General features: G+C 46.0%; 1 protein-coding gene across 1 annotated transcript in view; it reads right to left on the reverse strand.

Moving 5' to 3' along the window:
• The window catches only part of TGFBRAP1 (transforming growth factor beta receptor associated protein 1), a 197,866-nt gene that overhangs the window by 75,769 nt on the left and 103,042 nt on the right, over positions 1–19,055 (reverse strand). Inside the window, exons 6-7 of the mRNA XM_085622607.1 lie at positions 17,818–17,875; positions 12,251–12,394 (exon numbers count right to left, since the gene is read on the reverse strand). Of these exons, the coding sequence (XP_085478733.1) occupies positions 12,251–12,394; positions 17,818–17,875 (202 nt within the window). The remainder of the gene's footprint in view (positions 1–12,250; positions 12,395–17,817; positions 17,876–19,055) is intronic.

The raw sequence follows: 19,055 nt of genomic DNA on the forward strand, positions 1-19,055 counted from the left end.
CCCAGAACAGCGGCGACAAGATGGTGCTCGACCTAGACCTCTTTTGTGCTGACAAAGGCAGAGACCCAGAGGCAGTGCGGGAAACCCAGCGCAAGCGATTCAAGGATCAAGGATCCGGGACTGGTGGACCGACTGTTGCAGGCTGACGGGGCCTGGAGATGGAGTGAGTACACGAGGGGGGCATGCACTAGCGGGGCTATATAGTGGTGAGCATTGGGATATGCTGTGGAGCGGGGATAAGTGGGGCTGCTGGGACAGACAGTAAGGGGCATTAAGAGTGTATACAAAGGTGTTATGACATCCCGAAAGATGGGAGAGTTGTATGAGGAAATTAATTGCAGATAAAGATTGGGATGAGGATCTGTGGGTGCAGAGAGTATCCTGATCTGCCAGGTTAAAATCTACCCAGTTCAGTAATCTCCACCAAACATATCTGACACCTGGGCATCTAGCCCACATGGTTACAGGGGTAAGTTCAGCTCGACCGAGGTGCCATGTAGAGGATGCAAGGTTTTACCACATGGTGTGGAAGTGTCTTTTGATTGAACAGCACGGGCGCAGGACTCTGGGGGACCTGGGAGGAGATGATTGAGAGGTCATTGCAACTAGACCCCATGGTATGCCTAGATGGTATGCTAGAAGGTCAAGTGTTACTCAAGAAAACATGTGCCGCTTTTGTTCATTATTTAAGTTATGCAAAGGATGAGTTATTAGGTGTGGTGGGACAGGGAGATAGGACAGTGCGGGAATGAGGGAAACAGCTTTGTTGTGTTTATTGTGTTTTGTACAATGCTGTACTCTAGATGTTAAGTATGTAACCAAATCTAATAAAGGGGGATTGGCATGCAGAATTCGGAGTAGTAGGGGGACACCAGGAGCCCTTGAATGCAGGAATGGAGGCCAAAATGAGAATTGTGGGCCTAAAATGTATGTTCACACAGTTATGATTCTGAAAAACGAAAATAAACAGCAATCGAAAAACAAGCATTTGCGATGTAATAGGTCTCGAATTTAAGCGAGTTTAACCTCTTCAATGCCCGTGACGAGCTGGTCTCGTCATGGGCCGCGGTCGCGCTGAGCCCATGACGAGACCAGCTCGTCATAAACCCCGCCCGCTAATACAACGGCCGGCACAGGGCGGGGAAAGGGGCGGGCACTGAAGGGGTTAAGCTATTGGCATTGTAAATGGCAATGCGTTTTATTTGTATTCAAAAACCAAAACATAAATAAAAGGCATTATCATTTACAATGCCAACAGCTCAAACTCTTGTAAATGCGAGACCAGTTGCATTGCAAATGCTTGTTAATATGTGCCAGGTGTTAGACTGGATCCAGAAACTTTTCAACAGTACCTCTGTGCACTGGCGGGTGGTGCTGTGAGCCTCAGCAGTAACACTGTTACGCTGCTGAAATGATGTGTGGAGCCTATATAGGCACCACTCCTGCGCACGGACGTCAGCTGCTTTTAAGAGTGTCCGCGCCCCCAGAAGCAGAGCTCCCAAATTAAATTGGTGTGCTAGTGCAGATTCCTTAACTTGGGATCCTATTAAAATATAAAGTCCAGTCACAGAACAGAAAGGACGGGAGGGTCGGTGCAGAATCTGCAGCTAGATAGAGCCTCTACCAGGAATCGCATTACCGAAGTTAAATAACTTGTTCTTCTGATAGAGACTTCTAGAAGCAGATTCCTCATATTTTGAATAGATACCAAATCAGTACTTATTTGGAGGTGTGTCTGTGAATCGACTCTTTGGGGCTTGTAGAATGAGCAAACAGACCTTCCGAAAGCTGCTTTATAGCCAGTGTGTAGTAGATCTAAATTTGGAGCACGAACCAGCATGAGATGGTTCCCTTCTTTTTCGTTCCAGAGAACCCCACAAAGAGCGGACCGTTCACCCGGTGTTCTTTGGAAGAATCATTATAAAAGTTCAGTGCTTATTTGGGGTTCAAGCGATGGAGTGTCTCCTTCTTAGAGGGGTGAGGCAGAGCATAGGACACCAGCAGAGTATGGTTTGACCAACGTGGAACAGCATCACAACTTTTGGTCAGAAGGATGCTCATGTCCGCAGAACCAGTTTCAGGAAGGTGATGTATGGTGGGTTGACACAGACCATGAAGCTCACCCACCTACCATGCTGGTATAATGGTGACGAGGAACATTGTCTTGAGCATGAGAAACCACAAGGAGCAGCTGCGAAGCAGCTTGAAGGGAGTGCCCATCAGGACCACAAGGACCAAGTTAAGGTCCGACTATGGCAGGACAAAGGGGGAAGGGACACAAAAGATGTTGTAACCATTTTCAAAAACTCATAACATATGGAGACTTAAACAACTAAGGCTGATCCAGCAATCGCAAGAAAGTTAAACGAGCAAAAGGTACCATTTAACAGTGCGCAGAGCATAGCCTTGCCGGACTAGGGCCAAACAAATAACAAACCGTCAGATAACTTTGCCTGGTAGGGGTCTATCTACCAGGAGTATCACTAAGCAACAAATCTGTCCCAACGACAGGCGTATACAGTTTGCCGAGAGACGCTTGGCTGTAGAGATGACGTGAACCACATTCAAGGGAAGAGCCAAGGCATTCAGCTATGGAAGCTCAATCTCCAAGCATGAAGGTGGAGATTGTGAAGGTCTGGGAGCAGAACCGGGCCCTGCTGCGGCGACAGTATATCCTCTCAGAGGGGCAGCCAGTTTGGGGCACAGATGCTCCAGCACAGGCTTTCTAGATAACTTACTCTACATGCCCAATCCAGAGCTACTAGGATGACTTGGGTCCAGCTTGTCCTTATTTTCTTGAGAACTTGGGGCAAGAGTATCAGCATAAAGAAGTCCCACGTTCCACTTAAGGAGGAATACGTCCTGAGAGAGGGACACCTTGGAAACTCCAACGCGTAAAAATGCTGACATTGAGCTCTTTCGGAGGTGGCAAAGAAATTGTGCCAAGGTTCTCCCATTCTCAGCAGAGACCCTGTGCCACCTCCGGATGCAACTGCTACTTGTGATCCGCAATGTGTCAATGGCCAAGGTCAACCACCATGGCATTCAAAGAGCATGCCAGGTGGTTCACCACCCGGAATATCCTTGCAATCCAGCAATTTCCAGAGGTACAGGACCTCCAGGCTTAGGGTCCATGATCCCACACTGCTCGGTTACTTGAAATAACACATGGCAGTGGTGATGTCCATGATCAACTCTGCAAGCTTCACCTTGTTGGATGGAAGGAAGGCTTTCAATGCCAAGCGTTTGACCCTCAAGCTCCAGAAGGTTTATATGGAGCTAGGATCCACCGGTATCCAGAGATGTCTGATCTCCATCTCTGGGAGAGCATGGATGGCTACTCCAACCCAGAAGCGATGCATCAGTCACTACTGCGAACACTGGCTAGGACAGTGAGAGGGGTCTGCAGCAGATCCAATCACTGTATATTAACCACCACTGCAGATCTTTTGAAGTCTCCTCCAAAATCTGAATATGGTCAGAGAGGTCCCCTTTAAGTTTGGCCCCTTGAGACTTCAGATCCACTGCAGAGCCAGCATATGCCACCTGGCATACTCGACCAGCAGGATGCAAGAGGCCATCAGCCCCATCAGTCTCAAAGTCTACCTCATTGAAATCCAGGACAGAGGCTGAAAGATCTGAATCATAGCTAGAATGTCCGGGACTCTCTTTCCCGGGAGAAAGGCACAAAATCGAACCATGTCCAGAATGGCTCTGATAAAGAGGAGCGTCTGAGAAGGAGTCAGTTGTGAATTCGGTACGCTGATAGTGAACCCCAAGGATGACGGGAGGATTACCACAGTCTGAAAGGTGGCAGACAACTGTTTGGGCAAGCCTGCCTTCAACGGCCAGTTGGGAAGACTGGCACCCTGGATCTCAGAAAATGAGTCACCACCATCGCTTTTTTGAACACCTGAGGGGCGCTGGTGAGATCAAAGGGGAGCACAGTGAGCTGGAAATGCGCCCGACTTAGCACGAAAAGTAGGTAGCGCCAATGGGCCGGCAGGACGAGTATATGGAAATAGGCATCCTGCAGGTCCAACGCCACCGTCCAGTCTGCTGGCTCAAGACCTGCACCAGGATGAGCATCTTAAATTCGTCCTTCGGGGGGGAACGCATTGATATAGCGCAGGGCTAAAACAGGACAAAGGTCTCTCTCTGTCTGATGCTCGGAGGCTGGGAGTGGTTTATGGTGCCTTGGAGAAGAGAGGAAGGGTAAGCTATATCCCTTGTGAACAACCTGCAGGACCCACCTGTTCGATATTTTAGCTTGCAAAACCGGGAAGAATCATCCGATCCTATTTCCCACAAGGTGGCTATGCTCCCTTTAGAGCACGCTAAAGTGGTTTAGCAGGTGAAGCTACAGGGGGAGCAGTGGACTGAGTGGCCCGCTGCCCTTGGCCAGGGGGGTGGTAGGCACCACGGCCTCACTGGCAAAACTGCTGGGTTCCTTGATGAGGTTGGACAGGCTGGCAATAAAGGACAGCTCTAACAAATCGGAAAAAGGAGAGGTAAGGTTGGTACTGATGTCGGAACCATTGTTCTAAAGCGGAATCAGCCTGATCTCCAAACAAGCGAGTCCTGTTAAGGGGCATGTCAATGAGGCAGGACTGGACATCGCTAGAGAACCTGGTTGATCGCCGCCACACATGGCGGTCAATGGTGACACTGGCGCCAATGGCTCGCCTGATGGGGACTGAGCCACAATAAATTGTTAACTTGGCCGCATCAGAACCATCTTGGATGGCCTGGGGAAGGACAGGCTGGAGATCTGCAGGGACAACAAAAAAGACTTAAACCATCGCGTACAAACGGGCATCGGAATAGCATCCCAGGAGACAGCTGGCATTTACTGATTGGAGAGACATGCTGTTGAAAGAAAATACTTTCCAGGGGTAGTAGTCAGAAAAGTAAATTCATGCACTGCCAAACTTACAGGGGAAACGGTGATGAAAAAGGAATACAGGGCGACCAGGGGCAGAGCAAGGTTTGGCCCAAGCTCCTAATAGGATATCCATTAGTGCCTCATTAAATGGAAAATGGTCTCAGAAGATGTCTGCTCCGGCTGGAGAACTTCGGTCAGCACATTAGTCTTGACCTCCAAGGCGGGTGGCTGTATGTCAAGGACTTCAGCAGACTTACGTATTCCCATGGCATAGCAAGCATATTCCTCAGTGGCTGGACCATTAGGTGAGAGTCAATGTCCTTTTTCAGGGAAGGTATTGAGAGAACAAGCCTCCTTCAAGGCATCATACCAATTGTTGTCATGACAGGGCTGAGCGAATGTCATACGCATTGTCCGAGTCTGTGTGAAAAAGGAGTGTAGGTGGTGTTGTCTCCCTTGTCGAGGTGGAAGAGCAAGTGGGGAAGGAGGAGCCTCATTATTGTTGGGCACAGCTTTGGTTGAGGTCGGACCGGTGCAGACTCTCATTCAGAGGGTACCAAGGGTATTGCCTCATCCTGAATCAATCGATTCTGTATCTCATTCCCAGTGACCGGCAATGGACTGTGGCACAGGGGGCAGGTTCTGGATCGAGCCAAAGGTGTTGTGACAGGCTCAGAGAGTGCAACTGGAGTGGAGGGTAAACGTTCCAGCAGTACTCCAGATGGAAGGCTTCTCAGCTACTTGGGGTCAGAAGGCACGAAAGACGGAGTCAGCAAGAACCAGATGAGCCGGAGAATGGCTGCACGAAGGAGTTGTAGAATCTTCTCAGTTGTCAAGCTACTGCAAGAGTGAAACTGAGATCCATGGGGCTGCTCCTGCACCTGGTGAGGCAAATGCAAGAGGCAAGAGAGGGCAGTTTCCTTTTTTACTTACAGGGAGGTTTAAATCTGGATTAAGACTGACTTCTGGAGCCACTTTGACTTCTTATGTAGCAGAAACAGGACTGGGAACGAACACTGGACTTGGATCGCGACTATACCAGTCTTGTCACAGAATCTTCTTTTATTTGGCAATGTACAGCTTCGCCTCAAGGTCCCAGCTGACCTTAGGGTTTATCGACATGCAGTCACTGCAGGCCTTGGAGTTGTGACTTCACCTCAGGCACTTCGATGAAAATCTGCCACAGACATTTGTTTGCGACAGCCCCTACAGGGCTTAAAAAATTTAGTTTTGGGGGCTGACATCCATTGTACACTGAGAATATTTAGTACAAATTATTGAGGTGACTGTTTCAGAGACAAGAGAGAGAGCTCCAGACGCAGAAAGAAAGGAACAGACATCAAAATGCAGAAGTGATGCCTACATAGTCTCCGCACATCTTGTCCAGAGAGGAACAGTGTCAGTGCTGAGCTGCATGGTACCACCTACTGGTGAAGCAGAGGTACTGTTGAAATGTTTCTGGATCCTGTTTGATGCCTGGTGAATATTCAAAAGGTGAGGAATCAAGGCTAGAATTCTCTATCAGAAATGTAAACACAAAGTCACTTGTTGGAACAAAAACAAAGAAGGAAAAAGATAGGTAGGATCTTGCAGACTTGGCTTTAGGATGCCAAGGATAATCTGCCACAAGACATCTCCATTGATGACCAACTTTCCATTTTGAATCAATTTCAGTTCTTAAATCTTTGCCACTGATAACAAGAGTGTCAGAGTGCAGTGGTTTAGAGTGGCACAGAGAGCAGTGGCGTCGAATACAGTGATGAAGAGCATAGAGCAGTGTTAGAGTGCGGGGGCAGAGTGCGGGGGGGGCAGAGTGCGGGGGGGGCAGAGTGCGGGGGGGGGCCGAGTGCGGGGGGGGGCCGAGTGCGGGGGGGGGCCGAGTGCGGGGGGGGGCCGAGTGCGGGGGGGGGGGCAGAGTGCGGGGGGGGGGGGCAGAGTGCGGGGGGGGGCAGAGTGCGGGGGGGGGCAGAGTGCGGGGGGGGCAGAGTGCGGGGGGGGGGGCAGAGTGCGGAGGGGGGGGCAGAGTGCGGAGGGGGGGGCAGAGTGCAGAGGGGGGGGCAGAGTGCAGAGGGGGGGGCAGAGTGCAGAGGGGGGGCAGAGTGCAGAGGGGGGGGCAGAGTGCGGGGAGGGGCAGAGTGCGGGGAGGGGCAGAGTGCAGAGGGGGGGGCAGAGGCCGGGGGGGGGGGCAGAGTGCCGGGGGGGGGGGGCAGAGTGCCGGGGGGGGGGGGGCAGAGTGCCGGGGGGCGGGCAGAGTGCCGGGGGGGGGGCAGAGTGCGGGGGGGGGCAGAGTGCGGGGGGGGGGCAGAGTGCGGGGGGGGGGGCAGAGTGCGGGGGGGGGCAGAGTGCCGGGGGGGGCAGAGTGCCGGGGGGGGGCAGAGTGCCGGGGGAAGGCAGAGTGCCGGGGGGGGCAGAGTGCCGGGGGGGGCAGAGTGCCGGGGGGGGCAGAGTGCCGGGGGGGGGCAGAGTGCCGGGGGGGGGCAGAGTGCCGGGGGGGGGCAGAGTGCCGGGGGGGGGCAGAGTGCCGGGGGGGCAGAGTGCCGGGGGGGCAGAGTGCCGGGGGGGCAGAGTGCCGGGGGGGCAGAGTGACTTATCATGGACGCTTCCTGCACCTGGAGACTGGGCTGCTGATGTGTGGCCTTAGGGCTGGTGGGCGTGCTCATTCTGAAGTGTCTGATACGCTCCTTAGAAATTAACTATATGAAACAGGGCAACACTCAAACCTTAGCAGATATGAAAACTAAGCCAATGGAATTTAATGAGTTGGCAGACCAGAAGTTAAAACATCTAGGAAAATATGCAAGGGTCGACAGAGAAGGAGAGAGGATGGACAGAACTCTTGCAGCACTGGTTCTCCCTTCCCTGGTCCACACACAACTTAGTGCAAATAGAGGGAGAAAGGAGAGAACAGGTAGACAATCCAAGCACATACTTTAAACATTTTTCACTTTAACCACCAATTAATATACTTTGCATGAACCCCCTCACTGCCTGAGCACTTAGAATTATTTCTCTCAGAGCCCATTTCCATACAAAGGAGCACCCACTTGGTCTGCCCTCTGCTCTCAAATGGTATTTGCTATGGAATTTGAAACTCTAGCTTGCATGATCAACCAGCATCAAGTGATCGCTGGACTGAACTTTACCTATAGCAATTAAGTCATCTCTGTAGACGCTGAAGACATCGCACCATATTGAAGCAGCCCATCCACAAACCTTAGCCCGAGTATCAGGGAATTGACATTATTCAAAAGGCTTACGGGATAACTATCAATTGGAACAAGTCTATGATATTACCATTGACTCCTAATACTTATCTGCACGTAGAACTTTCCCCTATCCTGGTGCTAGATTTCAGTCAAGTTCTTAGGTGTCGTGTTAGGGCTACGGTCTGATCAGAAAACAATGGGTGGACAATGTCAAAAGTCACTGAAAAGATCAAGAAATGGAACAGGCTGCCTCTCCCTTCCCCAATTCCCACGAACCAACATTTATTAGGTGCCTGTGATCAAATATGATCACTCGTGTGGCCAGGTAAATGTCTCCAGCTAAAATGGGAATTCATACTACCTTAGAACAGGATGGCCTGGCTGTGCAAGACTTTCTACTGCATTATAACTGCACACAGACACAATTTTCAGGTTACTGGTTGCAGCCTCCATTTATGGCCCACCTGGCATTTCCAAAAGATATTGCAGACCCACTACCCATAAAAGACCAAACCCTCCTCCGTAGATATGCGTTCCTTGATACAGTTTCATGTACACAAACTGCATGAGACAAACTTCGGAAAAGGATGTCACACCCTGTTCTTTATGCTGATGAACAGTTACTCAATCAGCCCTCCTTTTCAACAACTACCTAGGGAGGTGGCAGTAGCCGCAAGCTGCACTGTTGGGGGAATAACTGAAAACTGATGACATATTGTCCAATGGGAACTGCACTGAGCATTCACACAAAGTAAACTGGAGTCATTACTCGATCTTGGATAATCTACTTTATCAGCACCTTCGGGGACTCTGTAAATCAGCATAACCTTGCCGCTAACAGGAACTGGTAGCATACAAGGCACTTTCAGTGATAAACACATTATCTCCGCTAACAAGCACATTGCCACCATGATACCCAAGGCCATATTTTACTGGGAAAATATCCTCCACTGCACAATTTCAGATAACGAATGGTTCTACTCCGTTGCTCAAACAAGGATGCTGGCTCCAAATGTTCAGCTTAGACTAATACATTTTAAAATTGTACATCAAGCTTACAGTACTCTTCTAGAACTGAAGAGCCACAGCTTAGTGGAAGAATTCCACTGAAAAAGAGACCAAGGCCGTAATTATGAGTTTGGCGGCCCAAGGCCGTGAAGCTCACGGTGGCAGTCTGAGGACAGCCAAACTTACGGTGGCGCAGCGGAGGTGGTCTGGCCACTACTGCACTGGCTGTCCGACCACTGGATTACAACTTGGGCGGTCGGACTGCCATGGCAACGCCGCACCTGGTGGTGGCACGGCGGTCTGGGGGCCGAAACTGCTTGGTAGTGCCTTGTGGAACTGCCATGCATATTACGACTTTCCTCACCACCAGCGGTCTCGTGGAGGTTCCTACTCCATTAAACTGCTGGCGGTGAGGAAAGATTAAGGGCTCTATAGGGCCTTATTTTGGCCCTGTGGATGGGGGTGCATGCAGGGAAGCACATATTGTGCCCCCCAGTGGCATGCAACACATTCCTGCATGGCATGGACTGCACCGTCCATGCAGTGCAGGCACATGTACTGGCGGACCTGCGGAGGTGCAGTTTAAGGCTCAGATATGAGCCATTAAACTGCACCGCCACAGGACTGCCACGCCGCTCGCCTGAACACGATAATACTCATAATCTGGCGGGCGGACAGTGGCCCTGTTTGGGGGTGTAGGAGTGGGGTGGTAGCTCCCACACTGCCAAACTCGTAGTCTGGCCCTAAGTGTCAGAATCCAATTTTCTGTATGGGATAGTCCTTCTATTAACAGGTATGGGAGTGACTCTCCTTAATGATAGTGATAGATACGTAACCCTCACCCAAGCTGTGAAACTCTGTACCCTCCATTTTAAGGTATACATCGAACTATCCCTTTTTTAGAAAGGCCTTTAAAACCTGGCTGTTTAAACAGTTGTAATGTATCCACTTACAATGTTAAAAAAAAATTGTGCCAGGACACCAATTTTCAGACTCTTTACTTCCATCTCATTACTGCTGGCTTTAAGAAGAGTGGCATGTGTGGGGGTAGGAGTCTTCCTTACGAGAGCAAAACATGGCTAGCTAACCTAATATTCTGCAGTGAGCAATTGGAGGTCTATTATTTGATGATTCCTCAGGCCAATAGACCCAAAGATTTGTGGACTCCACTACACACGTCTAATGTCTACCACTAGGCAGGATGAGACAAAGTGCACCACCTCTCGGAAAAATAGTAATAGGATCTATCTGGTGGCAGAGGTCAATACATAGTACCACATACTGTATTAGGTGTGGGATCGTATGAATGTGATAGGGAGCTGGTGGCCTCCCCCATTCCTCCAACTCTAGGTTGGCAGTTTACTCAAATATTCCTCCGGCATGTTTACTCTATAGCAAAGGCACAAAATGATCTTTGTTTAGTAAGATATTCTAGACAATTGTTTTCTTTGCACCATCACCATCAGTTGTTCTGATACACAATATGCATTGGGTTATGAAAACCTCAATAAATAATACATAAAAAGTTAATCTCTATTTGGATCTCTTGGACACCACCAGCTAGGATGTGGGTGACCTTGGTTTAGGCTGTTATGGCACGAGTACCAGTACGAAGCTTACTCCGTTCATGCACCTTAAGGCTGGACCACAGGAACATGAACCATACCACAGAGAAAACCCAGATATTAGGCCTATTTAGGACCTCAAGAGTATTTCTGATTTTTGTCTAGTCTGGCCTCTCTGGATCGCAAAAAGTGTGGCTGAAACTGCCACCCCGACTAACATGGCTTTCCCAGTTAGCTGTCAGCATGTCAGTAAATACAGATGACAGGCAACATGTCAAAAACTTCTTATCCACCTTTTTGAGACAGTAGACTTCTAGTTGAATAAAGTTCAGCATAAAGCGGAGTTGCAACAGCTGCAAGTGCAAAGGGCATGCAGTGAGATGGAGCAGAGACAGCAGTGGTGCTGAGAGTCACAGCAAGCACACAACTTTCTGCAGGAGACACATTCTTTGAAACCTTTCTGGGGCACCTAAGGAAGCTTAGGAAGGTGAGCAAAAAAGCCAACCAAAAGGAGCAAATGATTTTTTACAACAAAAAAACACTTAAAAAGCATGCATACTCTGGAAATGGAAAAGATTGCTGTATAAAAACAAAATAATTTGTAAAAGGTGCATGGGGGTGGGGGTTATGCATCTGTAGGCTTTAAACTGTAAGGCTCATGTCTACTCCCACACAGAGTAGCATGTGCCCGAGTAAGCAGACACAGGGATGATAACTTGGGAAACCATCTTACAAAGGATAGAAGTACCAAACTGAAGATGGAATCAAAGAGAATGGAATTCATTAGCAAGCCTGTTCTGTTGGGATGGTGTGCCAAGATAACTATTTCTACTACTCTATCAGCGAATGCTTCTTGTAATCATGTGAATTGCTACAAGACATGTGCATAATAAACTCATGGTCTGACCAGCTCTAATGACTCTTCAGCACAAGACGCCAACAAACAAGATCTGGAGGAATGCAATCAGCTTAAGATACTGCCATTGTTTGCCAACTGTAAAAAAAAAATGGTGTGTCCAGAATATTTTATGTTGTTTTCTGAAAGCAATTATGCAAGCAACATAAAACAGTTTTTATCCACTGCTAGCAAGCTGGCAAGAAAGGATCCCTAAACAGTAAAGGCATGCTTATTGTGAGTGAACAGTATATAGCTTGTTTTCTAAAAGCAGAGAACACTTTTGGATGCAACCAGAAAAGAGTTTGAAGCCACCAACACAGAAAAAGAAATGAGCATGACAGAAAACACCGTTTATGTCTCTCTTTTCAGCAACCTTCCTGTCCCCCCCCAGCTGAGATAACTCTGAACAAATCCATTTGGAAACATGCAGGTTATAGAAAAGCAAAGATTCTGATTGGTTCTGTATCTATGGGCATCATCAGACCTGCAAGGGATATTTAGAGTGGGAACATTGAGGGAGATATCCAGTTGAAAGACTATGCATGCAACTGTTCTATTAATATATTCACAGGCTTTGTGTTGCCTTCTTGCTCTCTAATAATGTCAATAGTTGTGAATGTGTTCAGAATATAGCAGAATGATCTAAATTTGCATTAGAAAAATAGTCATTCTTCCTTCCTCCACAAACCTGCTCACTTTTCTGTAAAACCCATTCGGAATACTTCCACACCAAATCATGGTCTGTGCAAAAAGTGAGGAAATCCACTATGTACTCAAAGAGGTCAGCCCGGGTTGGATCTTGAAGGTCTCCATTGACTATTTTCACCCACAGCTATAAGAAAAAAATGCAGGAAAAAACAGAAGTCAGACTAACCAAGATCTTAGGTAAATTTTGGTACAAATCTGTTGATTAGGGACTGTTGGAACAAAGCAACTTGTTTTTATAAGTCTGTGGTACGATGCAACAAATACTGTGTTTTGATTTCACGTCACTACAAATACACTAAAAGCACAAAAGGATAAACTGCACATTCAAATATCTAGCATAGCAAACTATCTTATCATCTACATGATGCTAAAATACAATTTTCACCTATCAGATATTTGTGTTGAATGGCTGACTTTATGTAGTCCTCATATTAATCTACTGGAGCTCCTTCTCCCCTTTTGAGCCTATGAAAAATTAGACTACTGCATTTCTATTCTGTGGCATTGGCTGTTCATACATAACTGGGCCAAACAACCACTGCCATGAATCAGGTACTGAGGTGTGTAGAAATGTGATATAACACTGATTTGTTGAAGCAGAATGAAATTATTACAAACATAATTTTCCCCCTTTTGAACCATACCTTACAGCAGTCAGGAAAACTCTGAAAGCCAATATATTTCTGAACAGACTGAAAGCTTCCACTTTATTTGAATTTCACCCTTCATATTGAGGTCAGGAAACAACCAGAAGCCTTTTGTAAACGGTCAAGCCATTCTTCTTGTTTGAAAAGGAGCAGAGGAATTTTATAGTGATAGTATTTGTTCCGCGAATTTATGCCCAACGGCATCCAAGCGCTACAGCACAATACTTAATAGCAGCAAAGAAACTGAAATACACAAGCTACCTACAAGCTTGCCTGTTCAACTACTCTGAAAAGGTGGTCCACCCATAACCTTAAATTTATGTTTGTGGGAAATATGATGTGCTGGCAGGTTTTTTTGTTATGTTAGGCACAATTCACAATCATAAAATTCTCACACATCTTTATTTTGTACAGTAGGATGTGGGATGATATAGAGCACCAATCCAGTGATGAATGGATCAAAAAGAGAAGTGGGGATTACCTTATTTTTCTTTCAAAGGAGGATGCATTACAGAAATGAAACCTAGATGTAAACCATTTTCGGTTAAAGTAAATTCTAAACTTGTGTCAGAGCCCCAAGCACAATACTGCACACAAAAAAAAGAAAAATATGTAAGAGCGTTTTTGGAATTTTTACTCTTTTGCAGATTTTAGGGTAAACGGGAAGTGTGAGTTAGTTGTTACTAGCTGACTTATTCTGTTCGGATGCCGGACACGAGAGTGCACAGTTGAACTGGAAGCAACTTCACACCATGATAAACAAGAGAAATCTAAAAGCTCCATATCTTGCACATTTTTAATACCATTTAAATCCAGAAAAATTTGGATTACAGCAAGCTGCATTTAAAGTAAATCTAAGTTCTTTTTGGGACTTGGAAGACCTGTCAGGTGGGGACAAACCTCCGCCTAACCAAAAATATTGAATGTAACCACTATAAAGGGTATCTTAGAAAGATATTCCATATCCAATGTTTGTGAGGCAGTAAAGCAGGATTCTCTCAAAGTGAATTTATTGGGAAATGGAACGCATGAGCATATTGTACCAAACGTACTAAGAATAGTTTTAATTTCGTTGACTCTTTTGATAAGGCCTGTGTTCCATTTCCTTTTACTTACGAGATAACTCTTCCCTACATAATTTTGACATTTGTGATGCCTCTTCACCGGAAGACATGGGCCTGCCATGATGTATTAAGAAGCAAGATAACATTTCTGTTGTATACTTTGAACCATGGTACTATTAAGCAAGCCAAACATGTGTTTTAACACTATACTGTCTACAGCCGCCCAAATATTCCCAACTTCGCACATTAAAAAAACCTCTGCTCCATACAAAGCAAATGCATAGCTGTACTTGCTTCTGTCATTGGTGATGAAGATATGGTCTATTGTGTGTCCAGCGTTGTGGGTGGGGTTGGTGACCAGTTAGTTGAGGCCGATGTTGCTCATTCTTTCTAGAAGGTTGGAGGTGTTAGCTTCTTTGGGGTCTTCGAAGTGGAATTTGAGGTCCCCGAAGAAGATGCAGTGCTTGAAGTCAATCGCTAAAGGGGCAATTAATTGGATTATAGTGTCCGGGGGGGGGGGGGGGGGGGGGGGGGCGGGGTGACAGAGATGTAGGCGAGTGAGGCTCTTATAGTCATTCTGCTGTGGGTTTGGAAGTGGGGTTGTTCCATGATGGCTGCGATGTCCTCTTCTGTGGTGACGCAGCAAATTGTTTCTTTGTGGATGAGCCAGGACTCTGTGATGAAGATCACGTGGGGGTGAGGGGGGTGAAGGTGTACCAGATTTCAGTGGTATGCTTGCAGAGGGATCGGGCATTGAGCAGGAGGCACTGGAGCATTTCCAGAGTGGTTGCGGTCAGTGTAACGATACTTTCCATGCGAGTGGGAGGTCCTGAGTTACATGTAAAGCAACAGCAGTGGCAGGTGAACAGTCCTACCGTTGATTGAGGGGATGTGATGCAGAAGTTGTTGTTGCGGCATGTGCGGTCCAAGTTTTGGAGCTCTGCAGCAGAGTATCTGTGGATGACAGGAGGGATAGGGTTTCTGGCACTGGACATAGTCCGGTTGCAGACGGGCTTGCCTTTGGCGTGCCGGCAGCTTGGCCATGTGGCGGCCTCCATTAAGTAGGTCCTGGGAGGGGGCAGGGTGGCGAGAAGCGGGAGGCTTCGAAAACAGCAGGAAGCTTGAGCGATTAGGCGGGCAGGCTCGCTACACAAACAAAAGAGAACAGTAGGCAACAATACTAAGGCTATTATAAACACACAAGGCTGAGACTATACAGAAAAAGACTATTCTAACATAAATGGCCAAAATATACAGGAAATGAAACCGTTAATCCTACTGCATTTACTAACTATAAAGGAAAGGAAAGTCTAACTAAGGCATGTATGGCTACGACTATGCAGTCTATACTGCTGTACTGTCACAAATACAAAACCATGCTGAGCTGAGTACATAGGGGCAAGAGCGGCAGGCGGCATCAAGCAGCAGAGGGGAGGAGGGAGAGAGCAGTGGTGGTACACAGTGGCAGTGTCTGGGAGACCTTGCTAAAGTGCAGCAAAAGGACCTGGCACAAAGACCTCCAATAGGCTTAGGATAATACCTAAAGCCCAAAACAAATGCCCAAAGTCAAGTTGTCTGTTTTTGAAGTAGAGCAAACCTCAGGAACTCCTTTCCATATGAAGTGTGGTACAAATCGGAGGTATGAACTCCTCTGGGAGGGGGGGGAGTCACAGAGTACTTTCACCTTTCTGGCTAAAGTTTGAGCCTTTCTAAAATGAGGTGGATGTGCTAATAACGTGGGTACTGCCTATAGCCTTTACAGCTGTCAGAGCATTATATTGCTATTTCAGAGTTATTGAAAGACTCCCATGTCCACGACGGGGAATGATTTAAGCATGTGAATCTATGAAAGATCCAATGCTTGAGAATGATGCAACTCAAAAATTGTTAGGCTCTTGGCATTAGTAATATTAATTTGTAGTCCTGAGAAGCATAACCCTAACCAGGGCACAAACTTCATTAATTTTTCAACACGCATTGGTTATTTCTCCAAGAATGAGGCATCTGTGGAAGACACACAACTTGATAGCTACTGCGGCAGGTATCTAAACCTTTCTACTCCAGCAATGCATTTTGCACAGATTGACATGCTTAAAACAAGCACTGGGAAAGCCAATAGATATGGCTTGTTTATGCATGCACACGATGCTAAAAGCTGTACACGCACACAGGCATTTGTAGTCTTACATACGTACGAGCAAGCGCCAAGTACAGGTGGATGCCTGAATAGATTCATGACACTGAACAGTCCCATCTATGTGCGGGATCTCGGAGCACTTTACAAAACAAAAATGTATACTCTGCTCCACAAAAGCCAATTTTTCTTTTTTTAAATTAAAAGAAATTGACTGCCTATCGGAATCTAGGTTGGCCAATATTTCTTCCAAGGGCCCAATTGTAGTTTGGAAAAGCCACCTTGAAAAAACAGATAGGAATCTGTTAAGGATTTTTTTTTTTTTTTATAGAGAAAAGTGAGAATAGAAAAGGGCTAGATACACTAAAGAGCCTGGAAAACAGAGTACTCCTTTGAGAAACAGCAATCCAAAAGTATACCATTATGCCAAGTCACTGACAGCTTCGCTTATCTTTTTAATCGGAGAATAAGGATCCTTTATTTTATTCAAATCATGGCTTCTATACTTCCACGGGGGAGAAAGGAGGGCTACATATGTTTTCAATTGAGACTCCACTAAAGGAGAAATAGGAACCCAGGAAGCACCTTTTCAGTGCTTACGATTATAAGAGGAGAAGGAAAAGCGTAGCAAGATCATCCAACACCTTAAGCGGTGCAAGAAAGCAGAAATATTCAGCTCTAACCAAAGAGATTCCTCACAGATGCTTGCCTAACATAGGAATCTGTTCTGTAATCTGAATGCAGGCAATATGGTCTTGTGAATGTGTGGACCAAAAGCCACATAACCATCTGACAAATCTCGGCAATGGAGATGTTTCTCAACAAAGCAGTGGTTGCAGCTTTACTCTTAGATCCTTACTAGGGCCAAGGCCCACTCTACTATTTACCTTCTGATAAGAGTGTTGTACAAGAGAATCCATCTGGAAAAGGACTGCTTTGAGATAGACAAACCTATACAAAATGGGTCCATAGTTTACAAGATAATCAGACCAATGGAGGCCTTTAGTCTTATTAAGATAAAACTTATAAAACACTACTTAAATCAAGAGTGTGTAAACCTTTCAAGTGGAGTGAGAGGATTCTGATTAACCTAAAGAGAAACATGTTATTTTTGAAAGATCCACAATGTCTTTGCAAGGAGGCAGCAGCCTCCTTAATGCTGGGAAACCCTGTGTAATGCCTTCAAGGAAGTCTTTAATAATAGGGACCATATAGAAAGATGTTTGTGAAGGACTTTTCTTGCAGAGTCAGTCTCTGCCTGTTTAACACCTGTAGGTGAACTACTGTGATTTTAGGTCAATTGCTATAAGACAATTACAAATCGCTTATGCTTCAAGAGACAGAAGTCTTGATCAGATCCATCAATGCTTATTCAAGTAATGGATAAAAAATGAAAAAGGAACACCATACAAGTGGTTGGCGAGCGCCCACACTATCAAGGAGGAATGTAGTGGAGAAAAAAAGGCTGTGTTGGTTTTTTTTCTTTCTACATAACAAACCTCAGCAAATTATGCAATGACAAGTTACACCAGTAAAGACATGTTACCAGAGTCATTCCTAAGCAGCAGTGCCTTAGCATCAATTGTTTAATTACGGGGGTGGGGTGGTCTCAGTTTTAGCCTCTATTTTTAGTTTAAATATATTATCATCTATATCTATGCACAAGTAATTCGATTTTCCATAAACAAAACATTAAACTAACCTGGAGTGCGGCAGCATCCTGACTATTGTATCTATACAGCAGTCCAAGTGCATAATATCTAAATGACAAGGAAAAAAAGGAATAAAATAAGTACAGTCAAAAGTTTGATTTGAAAAGCAATCACAACATTTTCAAGCTGAAAACAGTATATTTCAAAAGAGGATCAGGAGTGGCTATAATTGGAAAAACTTATTTTATAACAACTTATATCAGCAATAAGGAGCAAATGAAAAATATTTCACTAGGACAACGGCATTAGGAAACATGCCTGTCAAGACCCATGTCAGCACTCACAATCTCCTGCAAAGTAAAACGTCTATGCCTTGTCTTAGTGGGAAAGTTCATGTGGCCTAACGGCTAGAGCGGTCGACCTCAAAGCAGAGGAACCAGGTTCAAGTCTCGGCAGGGACACTCAACATCCTGTGATTCTGGGCAAATCCCTTAATCTCCCCGTGCCTAACATTTTAAAAAAAATGAATGTGTCTGTCTGTAACGCAACTGGTGCTCATGTAAAGCGCTCGGATACCTCGGGTCTAGTTCACGCTATATAAAACTAAAACTAACGGGTGCGGTAGTGGACACCGCTTAATATCCAAAGCTCAATTTCCCCTTACTTGTTGAAGAAATACCGCACTCCGGGGGGACATTCACAGTTGTTTATTCAACGGTAACGGCAAATGGCAAACAAACGCGTTTCGGCGTAGGCCTTCTTCGGTGTTCATTACACTTCCGAGGAGGCATGTTTAAAAAGCTGTCTTAGTGCTTCAAAGATAAAGGACAAACATTTTTAACTAAATAGCAGTGCCATTTTGGAGTGGTAATTTCACACATTACTTCCGGCCGTGTATCGGCTTACAGTAAATCGACGCTAATGCGATTCAATGCGTCATCACATATTAAGCATTTATCAAACACAATCAATTATACATTATAACCAGCCCATGGCACTCACATTGCACATAGTTAATCCTGCCGTATATCGGCTTGAGTCCCTTCATGAAGCACTGGTATCAACACACTATACATGTTTAGAATCATTTGTAAATTCACAATACTAGCTGTGTATCGGCTGTGTGATAGAAATATCAACACACATTATTTTTTACTTTTTACATATCGACAATACTCATTAATGCCCGATAGTCAGAATTCAAAATACAGAGAGAAGTAATACAGGAATAATTTGCCGAATATCTGTAGGTGAAACAGCGAACGAAAGAACCCGAATTTATGGATAT

Source organism: Triturus cristatus, chromosome 8 (genome assembly GCF_964204655.1).
Source record: "Triturus cristatus chromosome 8, aTriCri1.1, whole genome shotgun sequence".
NCBI lineage: Eukaryota > Metazoa > Chordata > Amphibia > Caudata > Salamandridae > Triturus > Triturus cristatus.